Raw genomic sequence first — 21466 nt, 5'->3', positions numbered from 1 at the left:
AGACTAGTTGAACGTTGATTGAATGGAAGCCCTTCCAAATGAAGGCGGCTCGGGGGTCCGTTGGAGCCTTGACGGAAACATGCATGCAGTCTATCACACCTTGCACCTGGGTAATCCAGCGTTGGCCCCAAATCCGATGGCCCTCTTGGCCTGACTGGCAGGATCAGTCCGGTAGCGCATATGGTCGCGGGCCCTCGAACAGGGCGCTGGTTACCTCCTTGATGCAGTGGTGGGCTGTGGCCTGGGAGGCATCACACATGATCCAGAGGTGTAAAATTTTAGTGCCACTGTGATCTTCAGCGCCATGGGCATAGCGTGCCCCCAAATCCCATAGGTCGCAACTCATCCTGCAGCAGTGTGCATAAGTTGGTGATGGCCTCCCTGGAGAGCCGTAGTCATCACTGACAATGCCACTCGGACATTTGGGGGTAGCTGATTTGAGTTAAATTTCAGGAAGCTTGTTGTGGAAGGATGATGCTGGAACCCATCTTTACTCAGTTTCACATTTACTGTACAGAGTAAAAGCATTACAAACATGTAGCTCCTCACTCAAAAATCCTTCACCAGTCCCAGTAAGTGTCTCCTTATAAGTGCTCAAGTAAGACTCCAATTAACACCCTCCACCTGCATATAATTAAACAATTAATGCACAATTAACATATTCCCTTGCTTTCTTTTATAATAAAACTTAGATTAACAAACTCAACCAACATTTCAAAATAAATTCCATATTAGGTACAAAGTATAACATTACAAGACACCCCTCCTCGAGCACCACCAACAATTTCTTTGTACTAGCGTTTCTTTTTGTGAAACAATCAGATAGCTGATGACTTGCATCTACCCATTTAAGTTTGGAGATTTCCTTTCTCTCCAGCATTTGTTTCAATCCAGCAAAGTCAATACATTGTCTTTTGTCACACTTTTTGTAGAGTGTACATTGTGTCATGGGCGTTCTTTTTTCTCCTCTGTTTAAAACTAATGGGGTCTGTGTACCTTTAAGGCAGAGAGAAGCTTTTAGATTCTCTGGGCACAGTGTATGCCAGCAGCAAGCTTGTTTCCTAAGTAACAGCAGGAGAGAGAGCCACCTGCTATATTGTATCAGTTAACTCTGTGTAAAGACTGTCTAGAACCAGTTTGATCTAGTCCAGCAAAGCGTGCTCTACACGAAGGAAGGATTTTTTGGTTTCTCTCGGCAGAAAATCTCCATCGACTGTTATTGCCTGAAGAGGAAAAACCCCTAGAAAAGAACATTTGCATTGTTGGAGGTAGCAAATTCCTTTTTACTTCCAATCTCTAAGAAGTCTCTGCCTCAGGAATGATTTTCTGTTGCCGGTTTGTGTTATTGGGAGTTCTGGAATTCTCAGTAAAGTTTCTACTGATAGACTGCCAATTTAAAAATCCAAATAGACCTATTGCTATACTACTTGTTGAAAGAACTGTGTGATGCCTGTTACAGCTGAAGTGCTTTGAACGCCTATCCATTAAAGACTGCTCATCAAACTCGCCTGGAGACTTTGAGTAGCATCTGACTATTTGACTCTGGGACACCTCACTGAACCGGGAACGTAACCCATAAAGACTTACAACCCAGTTATTTTATTATTCCTAAGAAACAGCTCTAATTTAAAATCATTTTTAAAACCAGTTAACTATTGGTTTTTGAATTTGTGTGTGTGTGTGTGTGTGTGCATGAAGGTTAGGAGAAATAAGAAGTTATAAAGTCCTTCAGACACAGGTTTATCTCAATAGTGTTTAAGGTTTATTTTATTAATAAATAGTCAATTTGTTATTGTTTAAAGATACCTGGTTTGGTCTGTTTTATTCTGGGGTTAATAAAGTATTTAATTTGGCTAATTTCCAGTAGGTGGGAAAACTTTAATAATATGCTATGACCTGTGGAGTAATGAAACTGAACTGACAGTGCATTACTCCCGCCTCGGTCGTAACAATCGTCCCACAAAGAACGATTATTCACATAACATTCAATGGGTATCCTATCTTCAGTATGTTCCTTGTTGAGAATTTCACCAAAAATATTTGACAAATAGAACTCCGTCTTCACTGCCTCCACAAGACCCAGTGTTTCCACAGCTAAAGTGCTTTTAACGACCCTTTTTATTTTCTTAGTTTTCCAAACTAAAGGACAAGATTTCCCATTTTCATCCATCAGAAATATTATGAAACCAGCTGCATTTGAATAACCATCAAGAAGATTAGCATGTGAAGCATCACTACAAATGACTAGCTTCATGTTCTTTGGGTCACCTACGATGGAAACTTCAGTACACATTCCTCCAGATTTAGTTTTTTAAAAATGTTTTATTTGCCCTTAAAACATTCTCAACTTTAGGGTGTTTCATCTTAACCCCAGCACATCAAAACTACTATCAGGTCGAGTCTGGGTGCACAACCAGTTTAATTGACCAATCAAGCTTCGCAATTGCTCAGTTTCATCTTTAGATACATCATCATCTTTCTATGATGACCTCGCATGATTAACTGGGACGGGAGTAACACTATCTAAATAGGATGGTTGATTTACAGTTATTCCAGACTTATGCTGCGGAATATCTAAACCAATGTATTTAAAGGCCCCACAAGCCTGACTCCCAATCTTAAATTCTGCCCTAACCTTATTAACATATTTCTCAAAATCCGCAGTACCACCCCATAAGAAATCATCAAAGTGCATCATGAGGATGCTTGAAAGTTTCCCTTTGATACCAATAAAACATTGCAGGATCTGCTTTTAGTTGAACACAACCAATTTTCAACAAGACAGATCTCATCAAGAGATACCACATCCTGGAAGCATCATTAAAGCCATAGATGCAATTGTTTAGTTTCCATAGTTTTCATTCTGCATCTGCTGCCTCTTCAGGTGGTTTCAGAAACACTTCTCTCTGAAAAGCATCACCCTGCAGAAATGCAGCTTTTATGTCAATGGATCTACACTCCCATGAATATGTGGCCAAAAGAACTAAAAAACATTTTTAAGATCACTTTTCCAGCTGTAGAAGAGTCCACTCTAACATCGGTATCACCCAGCTGCTCTTGAAAACCCCTTGCAACTAGTCTTGCTTTAGCCTTGTAAGTCCCATCCGGAAGGATTTTTTCAGTACAAATCCATCTGTGACAAGGCTGGCTGTCCCCTATCTGGTACCTCAGAATAAACAACAAATTCCCTCCACTCTCTAATTCCTTATGTTTTGCTTCTCTTACTAGTTTATCCTCAAGTTTATTGGCAGCCAATAAAACTTCACGATCATGAGGACTTCTGCTTCTAGTTCTATTCCGAGACTGCTCTCTAGCCTTTGTTTCATTGTGCAAACTACGGCCTCCATTAGCACTTTGATGTCTTGTGGGACTACTCCTAGAAGATCTTCCTTGCGCACTATTGGAGGCTCTTTCTCCATTGCGTGATCATTTCCTGATGCAAGAATCACTTCCAGAACCACTCTGTGGTTTCTTACTCTCCACTGCTTCACCCCATTCTGACAGTCCATGGACCTTGCTTCTTGGACATCATCTTGAACATTCAATCAATTTTTAAAACTTGCCAATTGATTTTCCTGCATGTCCCACAATTGTTGCATCCCTCCATTTATTAGACCTCTCTTGTTACCCCAGTTCCTATTCGGGGCAATTGGCCTTTGGATGCGATAGCTCTTTGAGTGTCAAGATCGCTCACATTACTATCCAACCCTTGACCTACCTTATTCTGTTCCTCAGAATCTTCATCACAAAACACATGATTGTTTGGGGTACAAAGTGCCTCGTTTCCCTCTATCAGCTGCTCAAATTCTGAGATTTTGTGATCAATCCCAATTAAACGTGAGGAATGAATCTTAACAGTTCAATTTCCAAGCTTGATAACTACTGTCTTACCATCTCGACCTATTACCTTACCAGAGCCCTTCCATTCCCTATGGCCCTCTCTTTTATAATACACCGAATCTCCTGAATTAAATTCTACCTCAGATAGCCTTACATGATGCCTCAAGGGTCTCCGAATTTTCTCAGAGACCTCAGCCTTGATAAAAGCCCGTCTCCCTGCATGTAAAGCATTCAAATGTGCAGAACAAAGTGGAACTAATTGTAGTACCTTCTAGGGCAGGAGGACTGTTGCACAGCACAGAAGGCGCTTTGGGATTTCGCCCATGGACCAATTGATGGGGACTACAATGGCGCAGTGGTTAGCACCACAGCCTCACAGCTCCAGGGACCCGGGTTCGATTCTGGGTACTGCCTGTGCGGAGTTTGCAAGTTCTCCCTGTGTCTGTGTGGGTTTTCGCCGGGTGCTCCGGTTTCCTCCCACATCCAAAGACTTGCAGGTGATAGGTAAATTGGCCGTTGTAAATTGCCCCTAGTGTAGGGAGGTGATAGGGAATATGGGATTACTGTAGGGTTAGTATAAATGGGTGGTTGTTGGTCGGCACAGACTCGGTGGGCCGAAGGGCCTGTTTCAGTGCTGTATCTCTAAATAAAATAAAATAAAACTGCCCATGCCAGGGGGGTTGTCAACTTGTAGTTTGGTTGGCCAGCTATGACTTTATGCAGCATTTCATCAATCACTGTGTGATTCCTTTCACAGAGCCCACTACATAACCATAATGTTCATGTTTCACACGTCTCTGAACTCGTCATTGGCAAATTTCCCTCCATTGTCAGTCAGAAACTTAGCTGGTGCCCCAAGTCTTCTCTCCCTATCCATTTCTCCACGATTTTATCTATAATCACCCTTTTGCCTTTGCTATGAATTATTGTAGAAAGATTAAATTTTGTAGCTAGGTCTATAAAATGTAGAATGAAAATATTCTTGGCTTTGTCCCATACCTTTAAATCCACGGCAACTACCTCATTAATGCCAATGGAAAGCTTACAATAGGATGTGATGGTGTCCTCCGATACTATTTTTAAACAGATTTCACACTTTTCAATAATCTTTTCTCTTCTCCTCATATACTCTTCATCAATCACACCTGCAGGGTTTTTAATCTCTGACAAGAAGGGTGAGAAAATTGTCTTTGTAACTTTAAGATAATTTGTTATTTTTCTCTCTGATTCTTATCACCTGATGCTATTAATACTTGTCTAACACTGACTACAAACATCAGGTTTTGTTAAGGGAATACAATAATGCCCTGACTAGTAAACTGCAAATTCACTCACTTCCCAAAAACAATTGCCTTATCATGCTCCATATCAAGTTTCATCTGTGTCTTTTTCATTGAAGGTTTACTCAACAGTAAAGGTATCTCACTAGAGACTACATCAGTACTGATAAAGTGGTTAACTCCAACTATTTTACATGGAATTACAACTCACTTTAGTGACCTCAATGTGTTGGCAACACCAAACCTAAAGCTGGCAGTACTTTTATACTCCTTAACCTTGCGTCGATCCTCACTATTGAGTGAATCGAGATAACATCATCAACGTGCGAACACTATCTAATACAGCACAGTTGAACGAATCCACAACAAACACTTTTGTTACAGGACTAAACCTCCATGTGACTAGTACAATTCAGTCAGATTCATCAGTATCTTCCTCTTTGGCCACAAAATTCTCTGTGTCATGTGTTATTTCAAGGTCTCTGCCCCTTCACTTAAGATAGTTCATTGTATAATGATACTTTGAGTCACATCTGAAGCACCGATTAACTGTTCCTTTGGTATTCCTGGGATTAATTTACCTATGATTGCTGTTCCAATTCTGTTGTCTGCCTTAATAGTCAGACCTGCTGAAGGTGCTTTCATCCTCATTCCTCCTATCTTTAGCTCTTCCATTGTACATATGCCTGAGTCCAATATTTGGACCATTTCAAAATCCAGTAATTATTGAGTCCTCCATTTTTCGTGTCACGACAGAATGCCGTTTGTTTTACTAGGGCTGCAGGAAATGACTGTTTCCCCAGGAATTTCTTTAAGGCAGCAGACTTCTGATCTAATAGGGAGTCTTTTTTCCAAGAACCAAACCCCAGTTAGAACCAGGTGCCTGTCCCTATGCAACATCGTAACACAATCTAGCAATTTAAATGCGAGCACTGAAATAGGGATCTCCAAAGTGAATTTCCTCAATCTTATATACAATCTGTTCAAGTTCATGATATATTCCTCCATTGAATTACCATCTGTTTTCTGAAATCTATCAATGTCTGACTATGCCTCATACACTTTCAATAGGTCATCTTTCTTGTAAATTTCATCCAAGAATTCTAACAGAAGATCTAAACAATTATCAGTATCCAACTGACGAGCATCCAGTTCACAAAACACATTACTTTTGATAGAAAGTGACAACACTAAGGAAAAACCTGGTTTCCTCTTTGGTAGGGATGTAACCCGTGTCCACATATCCACTTCATTCTTCCACTAGCGATATGGTTCAGACTCAGAACATCGGAGGGTAACCATACCCTCACAATATACTATTGCTTTTCCCATATTTTCCACCATAGCCAGGGAGATTTTAGTTTTCTATATATATGTAAAAAAAATCATAGTTTCCAACCTTCAGCTTTAGGCAACCATCCTCTGATACCATGTTAAATTCAAGAAAGCTTGTTGTGGAAGGATGATGCTGGAGCCTATCTTTACTCAGTTTCACATTTATTGTATGGAGTAAAAGGATTACAAACACGTAGCCCCTCACTCAAAAACCCTTCACCAGTCTCAGTAAGTGTCTCCTTATAAATGCTCAAGTAAGACCCCAATTAACACCCTCCAACCTGAATATAATTAAACAGTTGATACACAATTACAATTGGTACACTCTCTGGCGCAGATGGGCTCTTCTTGGCATGACCAGCTGCTGCTGCTCTCGTCATGGAGCTTCATGAGCAAATGCAGCTGTCTCCTGGGCTTCCCTCCATTGGAGGCCCCACATCATGGGGGTCCAAAAAGACAAGGTGTACGAGACCCATACCAGGTGTTCAGTGGGCCTCCAGACTGCTCTCAATACAGAGACGACCCTGCTTTGGCAGCTGTGCTTTTGCTTCTTTTCCCGCGAAATCCCGGATGAGCCTCAGTGCCCACTCTTGCTGATCGCCGAGCCACTCATCCAGCAATATGGGAAGCCAAACATCTCATTCAACAGCTGGGCCACCCAAAACAGCAATCCAAACCCTAGCACCCCCCGCCCCCTTCAGACCATGGCACCAGATTTCCAAGCGGACAATTCCGACGCAATTCTCCAGCCCCCCCACACCTCCATTCCCGCTCCAAACGGCCACACTAAATTCAGCCCCTGCAGTCTGATCAACATATCCCGCATACAAGATGATTGCCCTGGGAGGGTAGTCAGGGTACTCCAGTTGAAACACAACTTTACATTTCTGATGGTAAAATTGCTGCGGATCATAAACAGAACAGTTTTGCCCAGAGAAGCTAGAAGGGCCAGAGCCATTCTGCCCATCGAGTCCATGCTGACTTTCCACAGACAATCCAGTCAGTCCCACTGCCCCGCTCGATACCCATAGCCCTGCAAGTTTATTTCCTTCCAGTGGCATCCAATTTCCTTTTGAAATCATTGTCTCTGCTTCCACCACCCTTGTGGACAGTGAGTTCCAGGTCATCACCACTCACTGGGTAAAAAAGTTCTTCCTCACATTCCCCTTGCATCTCTTGCCCAAAACCTTCAATCTGTGTCCGCTAGTCCTGGTACCATCAGTCAATGGGAACAATTTTTCCTTCTCTACCTTATCTAAGCCTATCATAATCTTATATGCTTCTATTACATTTCCTCTCAATCTCCGTTGCTCTAAGGAGAACAACCCCAGCTTTTCCAACCTAAACTAAAGTTCCAACCTTGTAACTAAAATCCCCCATCCCTGGAACCATTCTGGTAAATCTCCTCTGCACCCTCTCAAGGACCCTCACATCTTTCCTAAAGTATGACCAGAACTGGATGCAATACTATAGCTGGGGCCGAACCAGAGCTTTCTACAGGTTCAGCAGAACTTGCCTCCTTTTGTATGCAATGCCTCTGTTTATGAAGCGCAAGACCCCACTTGCTTTACTAACCATTCTCTTGACATGTCTTGCCACATTCAAAGATTGATGCACATGTACCCCGAGGTCCCTACTCTTTAGAACTGTGTCCTTAAGTATATATGGCCTCTCCCTATTCCTCTGCCAAAATGCATCATCTCACACTTGTCAGTATTAAATTCCATCCACATTAATGACTTAGACGTGAATATAGGAGGTATGATCAGTAAGTTTGCAGATGACATGAAAATTGGTGGTGTCGTAAATAATGAGGAGGAAAACCTTAGATTACAGGACGATATAGATGGGCTGGTAAGATGGGCCGAGCAGTGGCAAATGGAACTTAATCCTGAGAAGTGTGAGGTGATGCTTTGTGGGAGGACTAACAAGGCAAGGGAATATACAATGGATGGTAGGACCCTAGGAAGTGCAGAAGGTCAGAGGGACCTTGGTGTACTTGTCCATAGATCACTTAAGGCAGCAGCACAGGTAGATAAGGTGGTTAGGAAGGCAGATGGGATACTTACCTTTATTAACCGAGGCATAGAATATAAGAGCAGGGAAGTTATGATGCAGCTGTATAAAATGCTAATTAGGCCACAGCTGGAGTACTGTGTACAGTTCTGGGCACCACACTATAGGAAGGATGTGATTGCCCTGGAGAGGGTGCAGAGGAGATTCACCAGGATGTTACCTGGGCTGGAGCATTTCAGCTATGAAGAGAGACTGAAAAGGCTAGGGTTGCTTTCCTTAGAGCAGAGATAGCTGAGGGGGCACATGGTCAGGTGTACAAAATTATGAGGGGCATAGATAGGTTAGATAAGAAGAAACTTTTTCTCTTAGCGGAGGGGTCAATAACCAGGGGGCATAGATTTAAGTTATGGGCCAGGAGGTTTAGAGGGGATTTGAGGAAAAAAAATTTCACTCAGAGGGTGGTGGAATCTGGAATGCACTGCCTGAAGAGGTGGTAGAGGCAGGAACCCTCACAACATACAAGTAGTATTCAGATGAGCACTTGAAACGCCATAGCATACAAGGCTACGGGCCAAGTGCTGGAAAATGAGATCAGAATAGTTAGGTGCTTGATGGTTGGCACAGACATAATGGGCCGAAGGGCCTGTTTCTGTGCTGTATAACTCTATGACTCTACGACTACCACCTGTCTGCCGATTCTGCTAGCCTATGTCCTGTTGCAGGCGCTCCATAGCATCTTCACTATCCTGTTGCAGGTGGTTCATATCATCCTCAATGTTTGCCTCACCTCCAAGTTCAGTGTCATGAGCAAATTTTGAAATTCTACTCTGTATGCCGAGATCCAAGTCATTTATATATAGTAAAAAAAGCAGTGCTCCCAGTACTGATCCTTCAGGAACACCACTGTCTACCATCCTCTAGTCTGATAAACAACACAGCAGTGGTTAGCACCGCAGCCTCAAAGCTCCAGAGACCCGGGTTCGATTCCGGGTACTGCCTGTGTGGAGTTTGCAAGTTCTCCCTGTGTCTGCGTGGGTTTTCTCCGGGTGCTCCGGTTTCCTCCCACAAGCCAAAAGACTTGCAGGTTGATAGGTAAATTGGCCATTATAAATTGTCACTCATATAGGTAGGTGGTAGGGAAATATAGGGACAGGTGGGGATGTTTGGTAGGAATATGGGATTAGTGTAGGATTAGTATAAATGGGTGGTTGATGTTCGGCACAGACTCGGTGGGCCGAAGGGCCTGTTTCAGTGCTGTATCTCTAATCTGAAAACCATTTACGACGACTTGCTGTTTTCTGTCCTTAAGACAACTTTTTATCCAATTGGACACTGAAGATCCGATTCCATGAGCCACAATCCTGTTAACCAGCCTTTTATGTGGTACCTTTTCAAACACTTTCTTAAAATACATATAAACAACATCCACCACATTCCCTTCATCAACCTTCTCTGTTACTTCATCAAAATTCAATTAGATTAGTCAAGCACGATCTCCCTTTTACAAATCCGTGCTGGCTATACTTAATTAATTCGAACCTCTCCAAGTGTCTGTTGAGTTTTCCCTGATTATCGGTCCTAAAACCTTACCCACCACTGATGTTAAACTAACTGGCCTGTAGTTGCTCGGACCGTCCTTATATCCTTTCTTGAATAAGGGTGTCACATTTACCATTCTCCAAATGTTGGGCACCTCCCCCATATCCAGGGAAGATTGGAATATTAAGGCAAGCCTTTCTGCTATCGCCACCCCGACTTCCTTGAGCAACCTGGGTTGCAAGCTTCTGAACCAGGTGACTTAACTACCCTAAGCATAGCTAGCCTTTTTAGTAGCTCCCCCCCCCACCCACTATATTTTTACCATATCCATTGCCTCTACTCTCTCTGCTTCTACCGATATTTTCAGATTCCTGTTCCTTAGTGAACACTGTTACAAAATACTCATTAAGTATGTTAGCCTTGCGCTGTGCCTCGAAGCATATATTACCCTCTTTGTCCCTAATAGGCTCCACTCCACTTCTTATTATCTGCTTACTATTTACATGCCAGATGATGATTTTTTGGTTTCCTTTTATGTTGACTGCCATTCTATTCTCATGTTCTCTCTTTGCCAGTTGTATTTTCCTCTTCACCTCCCATCTCAACTTATTGTTTGTGGCCTGATTCTCACTTGAAGGATTCACCTGACACGCATCACACACCCTTTTTCTGTTTAATCATAATCTTTATCCCCCTCGTCATCCAAGGAGCCCTGTTTTTGGTACCCATTTCTTTCGCCCTTGTTGGACTATTCCTCAACCGTGCCTGAAGCATCTCTTCCTTAAAGATAACCCATTGTTGCATTACACGTTTGCCTGTCAGTCTTTGGTTCCATTTTACCCTCGTTAGATCCCTTCTCATCGCACTGAAATTAGCCCTCCTCCAATCTAGGTGTTCTACCTTATTTTGTTTCCTGCTTTTCTGCATTACTATTCTAAACTTTATGATACTGAATCACAGAATTGTTACAGTGCAGAAGGAGGCCATTCGCCCATCGTGTCCACACCTGCTCTCCGAAAGAGCCAATCACTTAGTGCCATTCCCCCGCCTTCTTCCTGTAACCCTGAACATTCTTCCTTCTCATATAAGGGTCTAATTTCGTTTTGAATGCTGCAATGCCTCCACCATTTGCTGCGTGTAGAAGTTTTTCCCCATGACACTTTTGCTTCTCTTACCATTACTTTAAATCTGTGCACTCTCATTCTCGATCCTTTCATGAGTGGGCACAGTTTCACAGTGCTCCCAGATAGACATTTGGTCCACTTGGCCTCTATCTTTTCTGAACATTGTCATGCACGCCCCCACCTGCCAAGAATGGGGCACAGATATTTCTCCATGTGGACATTAAATTTTTAAATTGTTGCTGGGAAGAAAAGGCGGCCTATTACAAGGGGTTGTCAAGCCCGTGACTGGAAAGACATTTGCATAGTAACAGACAGTGCTTGGAAAAGACAAAGGGACCACTCCCTGCTCCCATTTAATCCACAATGGACTTTTGATTACCAGACGTTGAAGGTGGAGAGGCTAGCATTCCAGGTTAACTGCTAAGATGGCTGAATACACAAACAGACGTGGTCAGACCAGTTTAGTCACACAACTAACTGTCTGTTGGTTTTTTCTGAATTTGAACTTGTCACAGAGAATTTGAACTCAAAGCTCTTTGCTCCTGGACTGAGAACATCTCTCTCCTGTCTGCTCCCATCTCTTTCTCACAGAACTGAAGATCCATTGAAGACACATGAAGCCCAAGAGAGAAAGGTCTCCTGCAGTGAACAAGGTTCAAGAATAATACTGGGCCCCAACGAAAAGCAAGACCACTTACAAAAGGACTACAGTCAGCTCGAAGCACAGTAACAAGTAAATCTTCTGATTTTTCCTCAAACTTCTCCACATTATTTTTTCTTCTGCTCTTTTCTGTCTCTATCACGTATGCATGCTAGTGTGGGACACGGCATGTATTCGTAGGCGTTAACTGAATTAGAGTTTAAGGTTAAATTTAATAACATTTCACTTTTCTTCTTTAAACCTAAGAAAGCCTGTTTATGCTGATTTCTTTGCCTTATAATTGGAAAGCAGTGAACAAGGATTCATCAAGGGGGGAGCTCAAAACACAGTGTGTTAAAAAATTAAATCCTATTGCAATAAGACCAGGTGAAGGCTGAAAGAGACTCCTAGACACCTTTCTCACTTAGTCGTAACAGAAACTTGGGGGTTCGTCCATAATTTTACCCACAGACAAACAAGAGAAATTGGAAGTGGGAAGCCAAATTGTTCCCAATCAAAAAAAATTTAAAAGAGCAAGATTAATACAGGTTTTCTTGTGGTTGTGTGTGATTGACTACTAACATATCTGCAACCGAAGCTGGTAGCACTCCAAGCCAGGGTGAAGTAACTTGGGATAAGTTAAAAGCATTGTCTATGGAAAAGTTCAGAAAAATGGCTGAGCAGTGTGGGATCACTGTACGCGGCAAGGCTAGGAAGTCTGAACTCCTAAGGCTTTTTCCCTTGAATCTGAAGTAGTAGAAACAGGCTTAGAAGCAGAATCTGACAGTGTATTGTTAGCTAAGATACAATTGGAACAGACGAAACGTGAATTAGAAGAAAGAGAAAAAGAGAGAGAGGGAGGGAGAAAGGGGGAGCCTTCCAGAAGGAACGGGAAGAGAGAGAGCCTTCCAAAAGGAAGGTGAAGAAAATGAAAGGCGGGAGAGAGAGAGAAAGAATATTCCAGAAAGAATCCGAAGAGAGCGCGCTGAAGCGGCTGGAGTTAACTAGGGGGCGAGAGAGTAACCCCAGTGAAAGCACGGCGAATATGGAGCAGCATAATTCAGGGCTGGGTACAAGACTGCTGAAACTCGCTCAATTAATTCCAAAATTCAATAAGGAAGATGTGGAAGTGTTTTTTGTATCTTTTGAGAAACTGGCAAGGCAGCTAAAATGGCCAGCTGAGACCTGTCTCTCTTATTGCAAAAGCCCATGAGGTTTATTCCTTGTTGCCAGAAGAGAGTTCATCAAATTATGAACTGACCAAAAATGCTATCCTTGGGGCATATGAATTAGTACCCGAAGCCTATAGACAAAAGTATGGAACTCTCAAAAACACAAACTAATCAAACTTACCTGGAGTTTGAAAGAAGTAAGTGGCTGGCTTTTGACCAGTGCTGAGGGCCCTTAAAATACAGCTCAGCTATGAGACTCTCAGAGAAGTAATTCTGTTAGATGAATTTAAAAACTCTCTCCCATTCTCAATAAAGACCCATGTGGAGGAGCAGCAGGTGCAGGGAGCCCGGCAAGCAGCCGTTATAGCTGATGAGTTTGCATTAATTTATGTTGGTTTCCCAAGGGAGAACCTTTCCTAATCACCCCCACAACTTCGAAAAGGACAAAGGATAGGTAGGTGATATGCACCCAGGCAGTCCTGAAAGAGAAAGGAAAGCAGGAGACACAGGGGGTCTCTTCCAGCCAAAAAGAAAGGTGCTGTAAGCAAGAGTGAGACCTGGAGACGTGTGTGCTTCCATTGTAATAAGGCAGGGCATTTAAAAGTTGACTGCTGGAAACTAAAGGGGAAACTGGTAGCGTTAATCATGGCACACCCACTCAGTGGAGACGGGACCCTGATGGAAAGCAAAGAGCGAGCTGCGGCTTTAACTGTAGTAAGGGAGCAACCCAGGAAGTCTACTACGGCCAGTGCAGGAAACGTTAATAGGACTCCTGGAGGTTATCAGGGTTTTGTGTTTGAAGGGAAAGTAACCCCATAACCCTCAAGAGGGGCCAGCAAGCCCATAGTGATTCTCAGGGACACAGGGGCCATTAGACCTTGGTGTACTTGTCCATAGATCACTGAAGGCAGCAGCACAGGTAGATAAGGTGGCTAGGAATAGAGGCCTGCTACCTGACCCGAACCCCACGGGACCCGACACGTGTCGGGTTTGGGTCAGGTCGGGCCCATCGTCAGGGTACAGCTTTCGGTCTCGGGTCAGGTTGGGCCGGGCCGGGGTCAGGTCGGGCCGGGCCGAGTCCAGGTCAGGTCGGGCCGGACACACATGGTAAGCGCTCTGCTGGTAAGTAATGAAGTTGAAAATTTTACCTGAGCTGGGAGTCCTGGACGAAATCGAGTCTGCGCAGTGAGCAAGTGATGTCATTATGACGTCATCGCGCATGTGCTGCAGCTTCGTGGAGCTCCGAGTTGGAAGGTAAGTAAAAGGATGGTTGGGTCGAGTCAGGGAGGGTTCGGGTCGGGCCGGGCTCTGGGCAAAATCGGAGGGACTCCAGCCGGGTCGGGCTTGGGTCTGCTGTAATACGGTCAGGTTCAGGTCGGGTTCTTTTTTCAGTTTATGCCTGTACCTGTACACCGGCTGCACCTGGAATGCAACCTAGTTTCGGGACCGGTGATCATAGGGATTGTCTCTAACTTGCCTGTGGATGAGGTTGACCTGCTCCTAGGTAATGATCTGGCGGGGGTGAAGGTGGTAGCCACCCAGTTGTGAAAGAAAGACCACAGGAGGTCAGAGAGACAGGACAGTGGCAGGAGACGGCCCCCTGCTGAGTCCTTGAATATGTAGTGGATCAGGCCATGATCAAACCAACTCCCTCAGAGGAGACTGCATTGGCACTGCAGGCAAATGACCACGTGGTCTGCCTGTCCGAGATTTTCTTTGGAAAGTTAGGAGACCCAGGGAATGAATTAAATGGATTTTCCCGAGCTGAGGCTCAGCGAGCCGAGCCAGTATTGCGAGAGTTAGTACAGGCTGCCCAGTCTGAAAGTGAAGCAGAGAGAGTCCCTGACTGCTACTATTTAAAGAATGAGGTACTGATGAGAAAATGGAGTTCTCTTCACAGACCTGAGGGCAAGGAGTGGACAGTAGTTCACCAGTTAGTGGTGCCGCAGAGGTACTGGGGAGAAATATTAAGAAGGGCCCACGAGACGATAGTGGCTGTACGAAAGACCAAAGCCTGCATAAGACAGCAGCTTGACTGACCAAAACTCCACAAAGAAGTGGTGGAGTACTGCAGGATTTGCCACATGTACCAGGTTGAGGGGAAACCCCAACCTACAGTGAAACCTGCACCCCTAAGTTCTGTACCAGTGTTAGGAGGACTCTCCAGCAAAGGGCTGGTGAACTGTAAAGGACCCCCGCCAAGAACAAAGGGGGACAGGCAGGCACACGGCTGGCAAAAGTTTAGACAGAGAAGGGGAAAAAGTGACCAAGAGGGCAGGTGAAAGCAAGTCCGGGAGGAATCCCAGATGAAAACCCCTGCTGTCCAGTCAGCCCACCCTGAAAAATTTGAAAAGTTAGACCCCACATTCTCCTATGTAAATGCAGACACTGGAAGTGCCCCACCAGATTTGCTAACAGCATTTGCAGGAACCTGCAGAGACAAAGAGAGACCTCTAGGGGACAGAGAAACCGTGAGGGTGATGCCTCACCTAGTCAAAGTGCCACAGGAGAGTGCAATCAAGTCTGCACACATATCTGCAGGTAGGAGTGTCCCTGAGAACAAAGGGGAGATTAACAAAGAATCCTCCCCCACAGTCCACCTGGAGTCAAAAGTCTTTGCATGACTCAGAGAGTTCAGGATAGACTCGCCCACTCCTAACTCTCCTAGAAAAAAACATTACCTCCACAGGAACAAAACCCTAGGCAGTCATGGCAATGGGTAAACTGAAGAAAAGCTTCCCCAAAGAACCACATGGCTACTGGGATGCCAAAAACAAAACAAAAAGTTATAGCAGCACTGGCACCCAGAAAAGAGAATTTTAATAAGCTTTAAGAGGTATGAATGAATGGAAATGAATGAGCGAAATGCATGGTTTTTCTTTCTGTATCTAATATTTCTCTCAAACCTTTTAATGAAATGCGCCCTCTTTTTCAAATCACATTTCATTCCCCTGGGGGTGGAGGTGTCATGCAGGCCCCCACCTGCCAAGAATGGGGCATGCCACATGGACATTAAATTTTAAAATTGTTGCTGGGAAGAAAAGAAGGCCTTTTACAAGGGGTTGCCAAGCCCGTGACTGGAAAGACATTTGCATAATAACAGACAGTGCTTGGAAAGGACAAAGGGACCACTCCCTGCTCCCATTTAATCCCATTGATTACCAGACATGGAAGGTGGAGAGGCTAGCATTCCAGGTTAACTGCTAAAATGGCCGAATACACAAACAGACATGGTCAGATCAATTTAGTCACACGACTAACTGTCTGTTGGTTCTTTTGAATTTGAACTTACTACAGAGAATTTGAACTCAGAAAGCCCTTTGCTCCTGGACTGAGAACATCTCTCTCCTGTCTGCTCCCATCTCTTTCTCACGGAACTGAAGATCCATTGAAGACACATGAACCACAAGAGAGAAAAGTTTCCTACAGTGAACAAGGTTTAAGAATAATACTGGGCCCCAACGAAAAGTAAGACCACTTACAAAAGGACTACAATGAGCTCGAAGCACAGTAACAACAAACTCTTCTGATATTGCCTCAAACCTCTCTATTTTCTCTTCTGCTTTTTTCTGTCTCTATTTGCATGTGTGTATCGCGCATGCATGCTAGCGTGGGTGCGGCGTGTATTTGTAGATGTTAACCTAATTAAAGTTTAAGGTTAAATTTAATAAAATTTCACTTTTCTTTTATAAACCTAAGAAAGCCTGTTTATGCTCATTTCTTTGCCTTATAATTGGAAAGCAGTGAACAAGGATTCACCAAGGGGAGAGCTCAAAACAGTCTGTTAAAGAATTATATCTGTTACAATAAGACCAGGTGAAGGCTGAAAGAGACCCCGAGACACCTTTCTCACCTGTTCGTAACAACACTTTATATCCTTGTATATTAAGTACCTCGCCCTCCCCATATTTAAGCCACGTTTCCATTATTGCCACTATATCATATTCCCATACTGCTATTTGTGCTTGTAGCTCATCAACCTTATTCACCACACATGCAACGTAATCCTGTCTTTGTATTCCTTGTAGTCCTTCTCAGTCTGGTCCCATCTAATATGGAACTATGTCGCTCTCTAGTACGACCTGACACTCTCACCTTATTCCTCTTTTCTACTCCTATAGGCTGGTGCTCATCCCACTACAAATTTAGTTTAAAACGCTCCCCTACCACACTAGTGAATCTCTCTGCGAGGACATTCGTCCCAGTCCTGTTGAGGTGCAACCTGTCCCTTTTGAATAGGTGCCTCCTACCCCAGAACTGGTCCCAATGCCTCAAGAATCTGAAGCTCTCCCTCCCGCACCATGCTTTAAGCCATGCATTGATCCTCCCTATCTTCCTATTTCTACACTCGCTAGCGCATGGCACTGGGAGTAATCCAGAAATTACTACCTTTGAGATCCTACTTTTTAAACTTCCTCCCTAGCTCCTGAAAATTTGATTGTAGGCCCTCAGTAGCTGCTCTCTCTATGTTGTTGGTATTGACGTGTACCATAATTTCTGGCTCACTCCCTTCCCCCTGCAGAATATCCTCCTCCATCTCCATGATGTCCTTTGCCCTGGCACCAGGGAGACAACACACCATGCGGAACATACAATAACGGTTACAGAAATGGCTGTCACTCTGACTATGGAATCACCTATAACAACTGCGTGCCTGCACTTTGTTTCTCTCTCCTATACAGTCCCATGCCCATTCGTGTCATGGCCTGGACTGCACTCCTTCAAGATGTCGTCACTCCCAGCAGCCTCTAAAGCTAATTACCGGTTTGAGAGTAGCACACACTCCAAAGACTCCTGCACTTCCTGCATCTTCCTACTCATTTGAATGGCCACCCACCTCGTATCCTGAACTCCGACTGCCTGTGGGATGACTACCTCCTGGGACATAAGATCCAGGAAGCTCTCCTGCTTCCTGATGCTCTGTAGTGATCCTAGCTGCCCCTCAAGCTCGGAAATCCTGAGCTCGAGCTGAAGCAGCTGGAGACGCTTCCTACATACATAGTCGCTCAAGACACATGAAGTGTCCTGAAGTTCCCACATGGTGCAGGAATTGCAAGTAACAGGTCACAACTGCCCATCCATCATTGTTAAAGGAAATAGAGTGTTTTTTTTCCAATATATTTAGTATCCTGTTTAAACTATCAATTTTAATTAATACTTCTAGACCCTGCTCTGTGCTTATACTCTTACTACAACAATTACTGTTATATTAACCCTGATTGAATATTTTTAATTTCCCAGCTCCTCATTTGAACCAATACACTAGATTAGAGAGAGAAAAGAGAAAAATATTCACCAAACACTTACCTTCTTCCCTGTGACATCACACCTTTGACTTAATTTAGAACGCAGTTGGTCTGCACCTTCTCCTCGGCTCCGCTCCTTTATCCTGCCGCCAATCTCACTGTGCTCCCTCTCAAGCCTGCTTCTTTATTCTGCCGCCAATCTCAATGTGCTCCCCCTCAGCCCCCTCCTTTATCCTGCTCCCAGTCTCGCTGTGCTCTCTGTCTTCGGTCCACTCCTTTGTCCTGCCACCAGTCACACTATGGCTCTCTCAGCCCTGCTCCTTTGTACTGCCACTGGTCTCTCTGTGCTTCCCCTTGGCCCACACCTTCATCCTGTCGCCAGTGACACCAAGACTCTCAGCCTCACTCCTTTCTACTGCTAACAGTCTTGTTGTGCTCTCTCAGCTCCGCTCCTTTATCCTGCCACTGGTCTCTGTGCTCCCTCTCAGGCCTGCTCCTTTATACTGCCGCCGGGTCTCACTGTGCTCCCTCTCAGGCCTGCTCCTTGATACAGCCGCCGGGTCTCACTGTGCTCACTCTCAGGCCCACTCCTTTAACCTGCCGCTGGTCTTGCTGTGTTCTCTCTCAGGCCCGCTCCTTTATTCTGCTGCAGGTCTCGCTGTGTTCTCTCTCAGGCCCGCTCCTTTATCCTGCCGCCGGGTCTCATTGTGCTCCCTCTCAGGCCCACTCCTTTATATTGCTGCCGGTCTCACTGTGCTCCCCCTTGGCCCGCTCCTTTATTCTGCTGACGGTCTCGCTGTGCTCTCACTCAGGCCCACTCCTTTATCCTGCTGCTGTTCTTGCTGTGCTCCCTCTCAGGTCCACTTCTTTATCCTGCTGTCAGTTTATGCAACTATATACAATTTGTAGCAGTAACAGTTCAAGGAGTTCATATTCTAGCTGATTAATTGCTGTTACCGACTTGCTATTATGATAACAATTAAATTTTTTTTATGTTGATCATAGAGCAATAATACATTCATATTTATGCAGCTAATTTTCAGTTAAAAAAATTTACTGGTTTAATATAAACAGTGGAGTTTGTTTACTTCCATTATGGAGTTTGGAACAAAATGTGTACGAGTCAGGCAAGTAAGTTAAGCACTTGAAGTACATAGCTCACTCTGAGAAGCCATCCCATACTTAATCCTCCCACTTTTAAATGTTGCCCACCTAAGTTATACTTCTAGGAGGACAAAAAAAAAAAAATCAAAGGATGAATTAGGCCACTAGACATTGGTAATGCACCTGTTAGCCAAACTGCAGTATGCATGGAGGTTTGGGAATATGGCAATTATCTGTTCAACTGTAAAGCTGCATAACGTACCATTCTAAAAAACAGAGTTACCATCAGATAGACTTATGGTATTCAACAGATATGATCAGATTTACCTGCCCGAATGCGTTCCTATAGCAACCACTACACCGCTGGGATGGAATTCAGCACAATGGCCTGGCTCCTAAAGAGAGACCAAAGAAAATATCACTATACTTTATTTATTTTTTTAGAAACTATTTTAGTGTATTCTCTCTGTTTTTGTAAGTTCCTAGCTATAGTACCTGGACTCTGCACTGGATATGCCAGAGCTGCTGTCAAATTGTAAAATTAGAAAGGCTTGTGCATTCAATCACACAGAATACATCAAATTTAAACACTTTTTGATAAACTTATACTGGCACTTTTGCTTTGCAACAGGTCATAGTGTCATTACTGCAGGAGGCCTTTCGGCCCATCGAGTGTATGTTCTCTCTCTATAGAGCATTCCAATCAGTCCTATTAACCCGCTCTATCCCTGTAAGTTTATTTCCCTCAAGTGCCCATCCAATTTAATTTTGAAATCATTCATCATCTCCGCTTCTACCACCCTCTTAGGCAGCAGGTTCCAGCTCATTATCACTTGCTGCATAAAAAAGCTCTTCCTCACACCACCACCCCTGCATCTCTTGCCCAAAACTTTAAATCTGTGTCCCCTACTCTTTGTACAATCAGCTAATGGAAACAGCTTTTATGTACTTTATCTAAACCTGTCATAATCTTATATGCCTCTATCAAATCTCCCCTCAAACTCCTTTGCTGCAAGGAGAACAACCGCAGTTTCTCCAACCTAACCTTGTAGCTAAAATCCCTCATCCCTGAAACCATTCTAGTAAATCTCTTCTGCACCCTCTCAAGGACTCTCACAGCTTTCCTAAAATATGGTGACCAGAACTGGATGCAATACTCTAGTTGTAGCCTAACCAGAACTTTATAAAAGATTCAGCATAACTTCCTGTTTTTGTACTCAATACCTCTACTTATGAAACCCAAGATCCCATATGTGTTGCTAACTATTCTCTCAGTATAGTCCTGGGGAAAATTGATGTACAGAGAGATTTGGGTGTTCAGGTCCATTGTTCCCTGAAGGTGGCAACGCAGGTCAATAGAGTGGTCAAGAAGGCATACGGCATGCTTTCCTTCATCGGACGGGGTATTGAGTACAAGAGCTGGCAGGTCATGTTACAGTTGTATAGGACTTTGGTTCGGCCACATTTGGAATACTGCGTGCAGTTCTGGTCGCCACATTACCAAAATGATGTGGATGCTTTGGAGAGGGTGCAGAGGAGGTTCACCAGGATGTTGCCTGGTATGGAGGGCGCAAGCTATGAAGAGAGGTTGAGTAGATTAGGATTATTTTCATTAGAAAGACGGAGGTTGAGGGGGGACCTGATTGAGATGTACAAAATCATGAGAGGTATAGACAGGGTGGATAGCAAGAAGCTTTTTCCCAGAGTGGGGGATTCAATTACAAGGGGACACGAGTTCAAAGTGAAAGGGGAAAAGTTTAGGGGGGATATGCGTGGAAAGTTCTTTACGCAGAGGGTGGTGGGTGCATGGAACGCATTGCCAGCGGAGGTGGTAGACGCGGCACGATAGCGTCTTTTAAGATGTATCTAGACAGATACATGAATGGGCAGGAAGTAAAGAGATACAGACCCTTAGAAAATAGGCGACAGGTTTAGATAGAGGATTTGGATCGGCGTAGGCTTGGAGGGCCGAAGGGCCTGTTCCTGTGCTGTAATTTTCTTTGTTCTTTCTTTGTTCTTTGTATGTCCTGCACATGAACCTCCAGGTTCCTCCGTCCCTGTACACACTTTATAACTGTATTAGTCTATATTGTCTCTCACTATCACTTCTGCCAAAATGCTTCACCTCACACTTCTCTATATTAAATTCCATCTGCCATTTATCTGCCTA

The 21466-nt window shown here is 44.0% G+C and overlaps 1 protein-coding gene across 6 annotated transcripts in view; it reads right to left on the bottom strand.

Moving 5' to 3' along the window:
- LOC137376482 (echinoderm microtubule-associated protein-like 4) overlaps positions 1 to 21466 on the bottom strand; it is a 465004-nt gene that overhangs the window by 62221 nt on the left and 381317 nt on the right. For all 6 annotated transcript variants that reach the window (XM_068045141.1, XM_068045140.1, XM_068045139.1 and 3 more), the window contains one exon: positions 19624 to 19691. In XM_068045141.1, the coding sequence (XP_067901242.1) occupies positions 19624 to 19691 (68 nt within the window). The remainder of the gene's footprint in view (positions 1 to 19623; positions 19692 to 21466) is intronic.

This window comes from Heterodontus francisci, chromosome 13 (genome assembly GCF_036365525.1).
Source record: "Heterodontus francisci isolate sHetFra1 chromosome 13, sHetFra1.hap1, whole genome shotgun sequence".
NCBI lineage: Eukaryota > Metazoa > Chordata > Chondrichthyes > Heterodontiformes > Heterodontidae > Heterodontus > Heterodontus francisci.
The sequence above is the reverse complement of the archived record's forward strand: the minus strand, read 5'-3'. Positions and strand labels throughout refer to the sequence as shown.